The following is a 13,398-nucleotide window of genomic DNA, read 5'->3' on the forward strand; positions in this document are numbered from 1 at the left end:
ACAGGTCATAATAAAGACAATGCACAAAAAGTGAGATACAAGGCTGATTACAGATGACTGGAAAAATGGTCTGAAACAATTCCAGGGAGTTCAATATTAATTGTTATCTTGTCAAATATTTTCAATGCATTTTTTCTGGGGGTCTGCAAAACCTATCAGGGGTCTCTGGGATTTATTTTTGGAGCTAGACAAAAGCACTGGCAGGTCCTGCAAGCCTACGGCACAGGCAACAGCCAATACTGTTTGCAGGAAGTCTGCAGCTTTGCACAGTACAGATAAAGCTCGGAATGCTCAGATGCTTGGAATTCCTTGCTATTTAAATTTAATTTTATAGCAAATAAGTGACAGTTATGGTCAAGCTGAGTGGATAAAGAGATAGCTTTGAGTTCGGGTGTGTGTATTCTAAAATGACATAAGATAAAAGAGACACATTTTCACGACGTTATGGGCTTTCCTAGGCTGTACTAGACCATGCATTGTTCTATCTGAACCACTGTACAGAGCGCACCGTGCAATCTAATTTAAAGAGAAACAGCGGATTCAGAGATTTCAGTAGCATGGGGTTCCTTTTCAACTGTCTCTCAACTCCTGTACTAGATCTCAGTCATAAAATGAAGTATGGGACAGCCACAATGACCTCGTGGTCAGTCACACCTCTGTGAGATCTCCAGGAATGCTGGAGTCCGGGAGCACACACTCCTGTATTCTGGCTGGAGTAAAATCACACAGCTCAGCAGCTCAGAGGCATTACAAACACAGCAGCCACTTTACTCTGGAACATATTAAGATTCTTAATTCTCATCCACTCATAGTCCTCCAACATTTACATTAATCTCTCTGCACCAACAGCGGTGAGACCAACTTTTTCTCATTCTGCATGTCAGCACTGACAACACACTCACTTTACAGCAGCAATGCTGTAAAAATGTGGCGAAAGAAACCTTAGCTGAGCGCAAAAGCTGATTGAAAGAGATTAAAAGAGAGCAGCAGAGCTCAGCGGAGCGCCCTACGCACACGCAGACCTGTCGTTACCTGGAGCAGAGAGGCACACAGCACCAGCACAGCAGCTGAGAGGCCCAGCTCTTACCTGCACTGGAGAGAGGACCGTGGAGGGAGTGAGGCTCTCGAGCTGTGGCCGGGACGCCTTCTGCTTCCACTTATACGGGGGAGGGGGGAGGGCCCTGCACAGACCCGGGGGGGGATGGTGGGGTGTGGCTGTGGGGGGTGTGGCATTGGAGGGAGGGGGTGTGGGGGTGTGGTGATGGTCTGCTCACTGTATTAAGAGCTGGGTTTGGAATGTCCCACCTCTGTCTGTGTGAGGGCGCAACCAGACAGGTCTGAGGGGAGCTGAAGGGAAGCCTTCTGCGCTGCCTCTCTCCCTACAGCCTGCCTCTCTCTCCCTGCAGCCTGCCTCTCTCTCCCTGCAGCCTGCCTCTCTCTCCCTGCAGCCTGCCTCTCTCTCCCTGCAGCCTGCCTCTCTCTCCCTACAGCCTGCCTCTCTCTCCCTGCAGCCTGCCTCTCTCCCTGCAGCCTGCCTCTCTCTCCCTGCAGCCTGCCTCTCTCTCCCTGCAGCCTCTCTCTCTCCCTGCAGCCTGCCTCTCTCTCCCTACAGCCTGCCTCTCTCTCCCTGCAGCCTGCCTCTCTCTCCCTGCAGCCTGCCTCTCTCTCCCTGCAGCCTGCCTCTCTCTCCCTACAGCCTGCCTCTCTCTCCCTACAGCCTGCCTCTCTCTCCCTGCAGCTGGCAGCTATTAGCTGTGCATGCAGCAGTGCTGTGCCACTTGCAAGACTGCTTTTTAAATGTTACTTGGATATGAAGCCTGAATGGTCTATAATAAAGTTTTTGAATTGATTTTATTAAACATTTGGCTTTCATAAGTCAAGACAGATGAATTCTTTCCAGATTGTCTTTCTTCCAGTCTGTATTAATAATAGATAATAAGGGTAAAAAATCTACAGTTCCAAAAGCTGACAAACAGCTGGTCATCAGCTACACCACACACTGCAAAGCATTAAAATGCAAGCACAGCTAAATGCAGCCAAAAGCCTACCGCGGCTGCTTTTACATCAGTGCTGCTTTTACACCGCAGCTGCTTTTACACCGGGGCTGCATTTACACCGCGGCTGCATTTACACCGCGGCTGCTTTTACACCGCGGCTGCTTTTACACCGCGGCTGCTTTTACACCAGGGCTGCTTTTACACCGCGGCTGCTTTTACACCGGGGCTGCTTTTACACCGCGGCTGCTTTTACACCGCGGCTGCATTTACACCAGGGCTGCTTTTACACCGTGGCTGCATTTACACCGGGGCTGCTTTTACACCAGGGCTGCTTTTACACCGGGGCTGCTTTTACACCAGGGCTGCTTTTACACCAGGGCTGTTTTTTCATCAGGGCTGCTTTTACACCAGGGCTGCTTTTACACCAGGGCTGTTTTTACACCAGGGCTGCTTTTACACCAGGGCTGTTTTTACACCGCGGCTGCTTTTACACCGCGGCTGCTTTTACACCGCGGCTGTTTTTTCACCAGGGCTCCTTTTACACCAGGGCTGCTTTTACACCAGGGCTGCTTTTACACCGCGGCTGTTTTTTCACCAGGGCTGCTTTTTTCACCAGGGCTACTTTTACACCGCGGCTGCTTTTACACCAGGGCTGCTTTTACACCGCGGCTGTTTTTTCACCAGGGCTGCTTTTTTCACCAGGGCTGCTTTTACACCGCGGCTGCTTTTACACCAGGGCTGCTTTTACACCGCGGCTGTTTTTTCACCAGGGCTGCTTTTTTCACCAGGGCTGCTTTTTTCACCAGGGCTGCTTTTTCAGCAAACCTGTGCTGCTGGTGGGAAAGCGTGAGTCATGTGCAGTGAGCTCAGACCGGGGGCTCATGGGAACACTGGCTCCTTTCAGGCCGGGGCCCGATGGACCACAGGAGGCTGCATCCAGATGCTCCACTCTGCACTCCGCTCTACAAGTCCTTCTGGATCCATAAACATCCCATAATGTCCCCTCCAAGCGGGGACGTGATTTTTTATTTTTTTGGATGCTTCTGCTACAAGACTGTTTTTTTTTTTTTTTTTTTACTGTTTCTTTGCTGAATAAAACCATTGAGTAAAACCTGGCAGAATCAGGGTTTTGTGTGGATGGGGGTCTTTGGGGGTGGGGGGGTATTTTATGGAAACCGAAGCAAGATTTACGTGATGCGCTTTTAAATGAGGGAGAGGAAAGATGGAAATTCTTGAAAACTCACAGAGGTGTTGAAAAGTTGGACATTTGGTGTTTTGAGTCACTGTGCCAGACGACTCGCTCTGAGCGGGTGTGGAACAGCAAGGGAGGGCGGGGCTGTCACACAGGAGGGCGGGGCTGGGCTTGGTCACCCTGGTGGGGTTTGGATTTGCCTGGATGAGTGCAGTGTGCAGTTTGAAACTGGTCCATGGGGCCCGCTCCCTCTGCTCAGAGCGTGATTCTGCTCCCCCGGGACCACCCCACCCCCCACCCCCCGAACCCGGTACCGACTCCACGCTTCAACACAGCATGAAGCAACAGGCTTCAGACCAGCCTTAGACCCGAGAGCCAAAGCTGTGGGTTTCATGGTAGGATGCAGAGACAGAAAATTTCCCCCTTGCCCATTTCTGCTGTGCGCGCACACACACACACACACACAGACACACACACACACACGCGCGCGCACACACGCATGCACGCATGCACGCACGCCCACACACGCGCACACACACACACACGTACGCATACACACGCGCACACACATACACACGCACACACAGACAGCCAGAGAGAGAGAGGGAGAGAGAGAGAGAGAGAGAGACAGAGAGAGAGAGAGAGACAGAGAGAGAGGGGGGGGGGAGAGAGAGAGAGAGAGAAAGAGAGAGAGAGAGGATCACTACAGTACAACTGCACAGTAGTTATACACTATCTATGCTGTACATTGCACTGACAGGCAGAATCAACAAAACTATACTGACCACAAATATCCACCAAACGTCTCTTCCGTTCACACTGATAGCACAGAGCAGTGAGAGCAGCATTGTGGTTATGGGTGAATGCCAGCTCAGTGCCAGCTCTGTCTGTTAACAGCCATGCTCAACACCAGTGGGCATGCGTAAGGCAGGTGTGAAGGGCAGTGTGCCATGTTTTACCACTCCTGCACCACTAGAGGGAGACATGCTCCAGTTCCTCATGTGCCAAACCACACCACCCATTAACTGTTTATCTACAGAGAAATGGTAATGGTCAGAGGAAAACACAAACACACACACACATACACACACACACACACACACGCGCACACGCGCACACGCGCACACACGCGCACACGCGCACACACGCACACACGCACACACATTTTCTTCTCATAAAAGCAATGGCAAAAGATAGGGAACTCCCTCACTGGACTGGGCATATCTGTGTGTGACGCATTTGAACTGACGAATCAGCGGACCTCAAAGCAGACGAAGGTCAGTGTGTCACACAGGAAGCCACCACACAGAAATGAGGTTTCAAGACTTCGGAGAGGGAGAGATAAGACGTCTGTATGGCTGATGCATACGTACCTATGACTACACAAACGATCAGTGGTGCTGCGGCGAAAAGAGCAAAATTCAGGATTCTTTGTCAAAAAACCATTTCCAGTGTAGGTTCCAGCAAATTAGAACATAAGAACGTACTATGACGAGAACAGGCCCACCCCAACTAAGCTCGCCATTTACAATTAAAAAGTAATTGTGTGGGGACGCAGAGTGGAGACCAGGACAGAACCTCGAATGGGCCAGGTGAAGTTGTTTTTGTTTATGTGATGCTATATTACATTAGAGCTGCTGGGCAGACACTTTTAATTAGCTCCAAATTAACTCAACTCTTTGAGAGTTTACAATTTTTAAATGTCATCCACTGCTACAGCTGGATATTTCCTGAGAAAATCTGGGTTAAGTACCTCTCCCAAGGGCACAGCAGCTGTGCCCCAGCAGGGAATTGAAGTGGCAACCTCTGAGTTACAGACACTGGGCCTTACCACTATTCCACTCTGCTGCCCCACTGTATCCCTGGGAAGCGATTTTCTGCATAGTAACTTACACATGCAGGGCAGTGTGCAGTCAAATGTACCAGTGTGGAGGTGTAAGTGAAGAGCAATTAACATATTATCTGTTGCTCGAGCTTCATTAGCATTTAGGGTGAATATGTAAAAGAAATATTCTCAAAACTGATCCCCTGCGAGACCTTGTTTTCATCCAGTGTGGCAGTTGTTAATGCTGACTGCTGGTGACATGACTTGGCAGCATTACAGTACCACATGTCATTCTGAGTCATGCGGCTGTACGCCATTGTGTTGTCACTTATGACACGGGTGATTATATACTGTTAAAAACCCCGAAAAGCTCACAGTTAAGTGCAGTTCCACCTCTAAAAGAGCGTGATAGTCTGTTGAACTACATGTCAGTTTTAAAGCCCTGGTTACATCATTGCTATTGCTACTTCCCGTCCAGATTGGACTGAGGTACCACCTGTCTGATGTCACCACTCTGAACAGCACAGCAGAGAGCTCGGGGGGACCTGTCAGGGGGCGGGGCCCCAATGCATTCTGGGATAAAGAACAGAGATGTAGTGTTGAGTGTTGTGATTCAGTTACGTAAATCTGGGACAGAGGTGCGACCAAATGGTAGCGTGTCACCTTTTACCAAACGGTGTCAAATTGTATCCTCCCGTTCCCTCAACATTAAAAAAAAAAACTATTAATTTTAAACAGTCACCTTATTGTACAGGAGCTGATCTGTCCAGGCCTTGAGAAGAGTTCATCTGCAGTCGGGTGAAAGACCTGGATGAACTCTTTGAGCGAGACACAGGGAGCCTGGAACAGCACGACACAAGGAAGTTCCAGAAGCCACAGATCCCGTACCTGTAAGTGCAGGTGTGCTGCAGAGTTTTGGGGAAAAACTTACACAAGTGTAAATAATGTCTTTCAGGAATACAAAGGGAGGTTTAAGAAAGTAATACCGTGAACTCTGGTCTTACATTAACTGGTGGGAAAGCAAACCGAGAAACAACAAGTCAGGAAATTAGCTTGGTGCTTGGGGGCAGTCCCACAGATGAATGCTTTTTCCTATACCTACACTGCATTAGGGGGAACTGCGAATACTTAGACTTATTTGTTCTGTAGGAGCAATAAAAGGTGAGGGACAGTTGAATGGCAGTTAAGGGCTGCATCCGATTACTCAGTATGCATTAACTTAGGTTAACAATGTACTACCCGACCATTACTGTAGTACGTACTATTGAGTATGTGAGCGAGTAGTAAGGACAAAATTCGGACGTATAGTATGGAAGTATGAGTATTCAGATGCAGCCTCAGAAACACTGATGGCAGCACTGATGACTCAGGGCAAGTTTCCTTTGTCTTCCTTTTCCAAGGAAAGGCTGAGCTGAGTAACTGTATTTGAGCATAATTTACGATTCCTAATACTAATGGAATACATGACATGTCAGAGCTTAATGTCAGAGAGGAGATGGAACATTCCTATACACATGGAAAATAAGGAAGCAAACTGATATTCATTGGAAGAGATCAGTAATTTGTATTTGTGCTTTCAGTTTACAAACAACTAAACAAAGACACTTATATTATATAATATATAATATAATATATATAATATATAATATATAATATATATATTATATATATATTATATATATATATATATTATGTAGACACTATATTACAGTGCCCTCCCCTGGCAGATAGTGCAGCATCTTACAACAACTTCTCTAAGAGTTCACAAGCTCCCCCAGGAAAAAAAACAAAACAAAAACAAAAGCAATTGGGCTTCAATCTGGTGTCAGCTGAAGGAAAATGGTTTGTATGGAATGCTATTGTCCCTGAGCTTTCCTTTGCTTTGATATAATATGTTTAGGTTTGCTAATCTTTAACTTTTGTTTTCAGGTACTCCTGAAAATGTAACATTCTTTAACTGAAACCACTTCTGTGCAATCAGCTCCCACCTGAGACACACCAAGATAGTAGCATTGGCAATACGATGAATGAGCTGGATTTGGAGTGATGGCCCTGATCGTTAACCTTTTCCGCATAGAATATGTTCTGCAGTCTAGGCACTACCATTCCTTGTGTGACAAACTGGCCTGACCACTGACCTTGTGCACAACCACTAATACAAACTCCAAATACAATACAAACTACAAACAATACCCCCCTGGCTGGGGGAAGATGGCCCACAAACCAATCTGCAAGTTAGCTCCGCTAGCTGAGCAAGCCCTTATGTATCACTGGAGAAGGATTTATCCAGACAGAATAGTCAGGACTCGCAGTAATCCTTAATGTGTCTGACCACCAAAAACACTTTTGTAGTCTCAGCCTTGTGTGCTTTACAGTGGCTGTCGTTCCTGTGTGGATGAAGCTTTCCTTGTTTGTGTGAAATTTTTGTGTCGTTTTCCTGGATGCCCTTTGTGCTTAACTTCCCGAGTCACTTTGGATATGTCAACAATCTAGATGTGTTGTTAAATGTAATCAACTTTTATGTCGCTCTGAATAAGAGCACCTGCTAAGCCATAAATGTGAATGTAATTCCTGGTTAAACATCTTGCGCAAGGATATAATAGCAGTGCCCCAGCTGGCAATCAAAACTGTGACCTTTATGAGCCCTGCTCTTTATCAGTACACGACACTGCTGGGGTTGTGCGCGCATATGTGCTGAATCACTGTCGCAGCAGCAGAGACTCCTTAATTAAACTGGCTTGAAGTGACCTGAAGCGGAAGTGAGTTACCTGTGCTGAACCACGTAATACAAGCATGGAACTGGAGAATGGTGATTAATCCACTATCATTGCCTATTTCTGCCAATCAGAGTGAGAAAGAGTGTTGGGGGGTGATGCCAAACCAGGAAAACATCCATAGAAAAAAAATGACACGTCAGCAGCCGTTGACCGCGTAGTCCTGCCAAGTTAAGCTTTAAAAGAGACGGAAGAAGCGCTGATCCCACTACAATTACATACTGTTCCATTTTTCAGCAAAAGAGAAAGGGACGTGGTAAGTTGATTACATTGGGTAATACTATGATTTAATGGAGGAGAAGGACAGGGAAACAGGGATCTAGTATTCTAAATGTATTCAGGTTTAAGCATATCAGTGACTATTTTAAACAGTGTACAACTGCTGAGTGGAGGTGAGTCAAGCAAAGCTTCAAAATAACAAATCTGACATGTCTAAGCCATTTGTTGTGTTATAAGAGGCACAGGGTAACAAGATATCGCAGAGTGATTAACATGGCAAAAATGGGCTCCCTCTGTGTCTGTCGCATTTCTCAGTTAAGAGCTGAAATGTAAAATTCCTCTCAGTATCAGAATAAGGCCATGTGGCTATCAGTACAAATTGTATAGGAAAAATCTATGTGTAGAAAAGATAAAACCTTGCTGCAGTCTGTTGGGCCGGCTGTTGGTGTTTGGGAGGAGGTAGCGGGGAAAGAGAGAAAAGTCTAGAATGTTGAGAATGTTATGGCGCGGATTCTGTGAGCAGGCTTTGAGGAAGGTGGCACAGGTGGTACTGCAGTGTCAGGGAGCTTACCACAATCTCTTGTTTTATGAACCATGAATACTATATATTATGCACTTTTTGTGATTTAGTGAGAAATTCTGAATAATCCTGAATTAAATCTGCCACTGGCAGATTTAAAGGAGAGGAAACCATTGAGAGAGAACCATTTTCTCCAGCTTTTTCAGCTTTAAACTTTCAGTTTGTAACTGGTTGATGGTCTGCATAACTTTTTATAATGTATATTGAAGTTTGTTTATACTTTCAGATTTGAAAATTATACTTTGGGATTTTTTTTTAGAATTTCAGGGTGACATCTAGTGGTCAGCCAGGTAAAGGAAAGTGAATACCTTATCAATATCAGAGTGACTGTGACATGGCTCCTGAAAGCTTTTTGATATTCAAAAAGATCTATATTTTTGGACATGCTTAGTAACATATTAATGTATCATGGTAGAGGTGTTTAAGTGAAAGAAATGCTTCAAGCTGAAATTCAATGCTGACTTTGCCACAGTGTCTTTCAAATTGGTATGATTTTAATACTTTACAAAAGAAGTAACATCCGTTCCTGAAATATTACAAAATTATTCAGTAACAGAACCGCCGAAATTACATTCACCTTATTACTTTTTTATCATACTCTTTCACAGAATCATGGGCCAGGCTGAATTTCCAGATCAAGTGATTCCCATTGGGAAAGTGACCCTTGGTGAGCACGCCAGGAAACAAATGAAACAAAAGCAGGAAAGGGATGAAGAAAAAATGAGAATTCTGAAAGCAGCGTGTGCTCTTTTGAACACGGGAGGGGGACTAATCCAGATAGAACCTGACAATCAAGATTTTGACTTTCAGAAGCATGCTTTGGGCCAGGATATACAGACTGCTTTGATGAATCTTGTACAGCCTTCATCACTTGAGATTTTTTTTTACTTTTTACAACAGAATGGATATTTTCTGATATTTGTAAAGTCGTGGTGCTCAGCTACTGATCAAGCAAGTCTTTGTAGCATCAGCACTGGCCTCCGAAAAAGATCCGGAACATCAGTCATTGAGATCCCTTCACAGGCAGTTCCTGAGTTCCTACAGGAGCAAAGGCAGAAATGGGGCCATGACGAGCCTGGTGTCCCTGATGATAATACAGTTCAGGAGTTTTACAGCAGAGACAGCGTCAGCCTGAATGAAGAAGTACCATTTGGAGAGAGTATGAAAGTAGAGTTCAAAGACTTTAGTAGTGAAAAATCTTTGGTTAAACTTAGAGAAAGACTTCCAAAGTACATATCTTCCTTTGCAAACACACAGGGTGGAACTCTGTTTGTTGGAATTGATGACAAAAGAAGGGTGAGGGGATGCACTCGACATGATAATTTGGAAAAACACATTGAAGATATATGTAAGAAGGCCAACCAGGTTCACCTATCTGACTGCAAGAACCCTAAGCCCTGGTCTGTTCAACATCGGATCATTTCTGTTGTGGACAGTGACAGCAAGAATCTCTGTGTCCTGGCCATAAAAATTCCAGTTTTCTGCTGCATTGTCTTTGAAAATCAACCAGATTCCTGGCAGATTAACAACTCTCAGATGTGTCAGATGGAAGCTGAAGATTGGTTGGCAAAAATGGTGCGTGCCGATCCAGGTAAGACTTCAAAATATCATCAAAGTGGAAATGTGGCAAGTTGTTAAAGTAAGTACAGTCAGGCATTTAGTATTGTAAGAAGAGATGAGAGACACGCTCACAGACAGCAGACGCTAATTCTACAGGTTGAATCATAACTGATGGGCAGGTGCAGAGTGCAGTACACACCACCTTTATACTAGAATGGGAAAATTGGTTAAGATACCCAATAGAAGACCTTTTCCAAGAGCAATTTAATCTATCTGTCTCATCAGATATGCATATCTTACCTGGTGAAGGCTGAAGATATGTGCATCTGCATCTTAGATCACTGTATCTCTCATGCGTCTGTACAGTAAAGAGCAAAGGGCCTATATGCATTATTTCAGCTTTAGATGACCAGCTGAACCTGTGCTTCACAAAGCACCTTAGCCTGAGCGATGCACCACCTCAATGCAAACCTGTCTTCGGAGTTCAAGACACTCATCTGGCTGAACTACAGAAAAGACTGTTTCCAGGTATGACATCGTGTCTGAATCACTTTGCACTTACAGAAGAGCTAAACCAAATTTTTTATTCATATATATGCAAGAGGTTTGCAACTTCCCATGTCTATCCTCAAAACTCCTAATTGTTGTTATCCTACAATTGTCATTTGTGTAATTATTCATGTTCCTAATTATCCTGCTGTGTAATTATATCTGATTCCTTCAAACTGGCTGACACCATAGTCCGGAATAGAGACGGTTGGAATGTATAACCAGGGGGAATCTTCCTGATTATACATTCCAACCATCTCTATTCCGGACTATGATGTCAGATGATGTATGATGAGTTTTTTGATACTGGCCCTGGTTGTATTAATGGCTAAAAAATATATCACAGTAATTTAATGTAATTGCTTCACCAGAATGCTAAGTTTTATCAGAAAAGGTTGTCCTAATACTCTTAAATCTCTGCAGTTGACAAAGAAAATGTCAAAATTGGACCTGAGCCCCTCTACACACAGCTTTTGAGGATGCATCCAAACCTTCAAAAACTCACTAAGGAAGAAAATGGTTATCCTGGTGCTCTGATTTTTTCCAAAAGCTGGGCTGTTGACATTGGCAGAGAGAAGAAAAGTGGCGTCGTCTGCGATGCCCTGTTGATCTCGAAAAATTCAAAACCCATTTTGTACACATGTGTAGAAAAAAGAAGTCCAGATTTATGGGAATATGCAATATCAACTGCATTTCACCTCAAGCAGCAACTGGTGAATCTTGGGGGATATTCAGGAAGACTCTGTGTGATCCCAAAGCTGGTTAACTGTGAGACCGGGGCACTCATACCGAGAAAGCGGAAGATTGAAGAAATCACTATGGAGCAATGTTACCCTCCCTGCTACAATCTGCCACGCATGGATGAAGTGGAATCCTTACTGCGCGCATTGCTGATTTGTGTGATGAGCTTCCCCTCCGTTCTGAGTTGTGAACTTGGGTGCGAGTTCCTAAATTTACTCACAGAGGAGCAGTTTCAGTTTCTGAAAACACATGAACACACCAACGAGCTCACCATTCATGGTTTGCCAGGAACTGGGAAGACGATGCTTGCAGCAGAGAAAGTAAAGAGAATCAAGAACTCCTCTGGCTGTACAAATATCAATATCCTGTACATCTGTGAAAATGCACCACTCAGAGATTTTATGAGGTAAGTTTATGTAAATATCACAACCTTTATGACACTACATTCATCAGAATCACTGTATTTACATTCATCACATTCATATTTTGTTTGAAAAAGAAATTAAATTGACATTTGAATCCATATTTCAATAGGAAATGAACATTTGTCTTTAATAACAACCACTCTCTTTGATCTTGTTATGCAGGAGAATGGACATTTGTCGTTGTGAGACACGGAAGAGCTTCATGTCAGTTCAGAACGATTTCACGGAAATTCAACATATAATTGTGGATGAAGGCCAGAACTTCCGTGATGAAAATGGAGATTGGTATTCAAAAGCAGTAGAAATTGTGAGGGAAAGTGGTGGTGTGTTTTGGATCTTTCTAGATCATTTCCAGCAGAGCCACACGACTAGATCTGGTCTACCAAATCCCAAAATTAAAAATGAGTTCTACTTAGACAGAGTTGTCCGGAACAGTGAAGAGGTTTACCGTCAAATGTGTGGGAAAATAAGAAAAATCATTGAATTTGAAGAAAACAAGACAATGAAGAATCATTTGACAAGAATGAGCCAGGAAATGACCTTAAGCCATGAATTCCAAGGAAGCTTCACAACAAAACAAGTGAAAGAAAATGACATTATGGCATGCCTAATTGAAACACTGGATGATTTTTCAGAGAAAGGATACGTTGAAAAAGACATTGCTGTTCTTTATTCCACCAAGCCAGAAGGCATTAATAATTTCAGTTTAAAAACCAAAGAGGTTGAAGTCACCACAGCAGAGGAAGCCCACAGAAATGCAGTTGTAGTAGACAGCATACGCAGGTTTTCCGGTCTGGAGAGGAACATTGTAATTGTGGTTGATCCAAGAGTTCATCCATTCCAAAGCAAGATTGAGCAAAATCTTTTACTCTGTGGCATATCAAGAGCAAGAATACATTCAGTTGTCATAACGTCTGACTCCACTGGGAATAGACAGGGGAGCACAACAAACAGGCTCTGAGGAAATGTGTGATGAGTCTCCTCAGACATGGAGCTCTGCTCTTCTGAGTTGCGAGTCATTGAGACTTTGTCTTATTTAACGCTGGCCTTTTGCATTAGTGTTTGTCAGTCTCAGTGTATCAGCTGTGATAAATTCACAGTCTCCACAGAATGGGAGCAAATCTAAACAAACAATGGCAAAGCTAATGCCTTCATTATACAGTAGGGAAGTGCATACTCAAAAGTGAACCTCTATAAAATGGCTTTGTTATTTTTTGATGGTGGCAGGTTAAATGTTTGCATTTCATCAGAATTGCTTTCTTTCTTTCAACAGCAGCCTACTGGTACATGTATCACAAAGTAAATATGTGAAGGGTGATGATGATGATGATGACGACAAAAAATAATGACTTTTTTCTGTTCATTGTGTATTGATTGTATTGTACTTGCAACGCAAAAATGACCCAGTCTGAGTGATGTTTTATTAGACAACAGTGACACCTGTCCTCAGAAACAATTTAAATAAATGCTTTCCTTGTAGCTGAAAGCTTGTCTTCACATTGATTTTATACACCTACACCTGTGGTGTAAGTGTAT

General features: G+C 44.1%; 2 protein-coding genes across 2 annotated transcripts in view; one reads left to right on the forward strand and one right to left on the reverse strand.

The window, feature by feature from the left end:
• The window catches only part of f13a1b (coagulation factor XIII, A1 polypeptide b), a 15,577-nt gene extending 14,429 nt beyond the window's left edge, over positions 1–1,148 (reverse strand). The window contains exon 1 of the mRNA XM_036550752.1: positions 1,088–1,148. The gene's annotated coding sequence lies outside the window, so the exon portion shown is untranslated. The remainder of the gene's footprint in view (positions 1–1,087) is intronic.
• An 8,051-nt stretch (positions 1,149–9,199) lies between these two features.
• Positions 9,200–13,094, forward strand: LOC118793530 (schlafen family member 13-like). Its single transcript, XM_036551750.1, has 5 exons — positions 9,200–10,178; positions 10,514–10,675; positions 11,120–11,843; positions 12,025–12,296; positions 13,090–13,094. Exons 1-5 carry the CDS (start codon positions 9,200–9,202, stop codon positions 13,092–13,094), a joined length of 2,142 nt encoding a protein of 713 aa, XP_036407643.1.
• The last annotated feature ends 304 nt before the right edge of the window (positions 13,095–13,398 follow it).

The sequence above is a fragment of the Megalops cyprinoides genome, chromosome 18 (assembly GCF_013368585.1).
Source record: "Megalops cyprinoides isolate fMegCyp1 chromosome 18, fMegCyp1.pri, whole genome shotgun sequence".
Lineage (NCBI taxonomy): Eukaryota > Metazoa > Chordata > Actinopteri > Elopiformes > Megalopidae > Megalops > Megalops cyprinoides.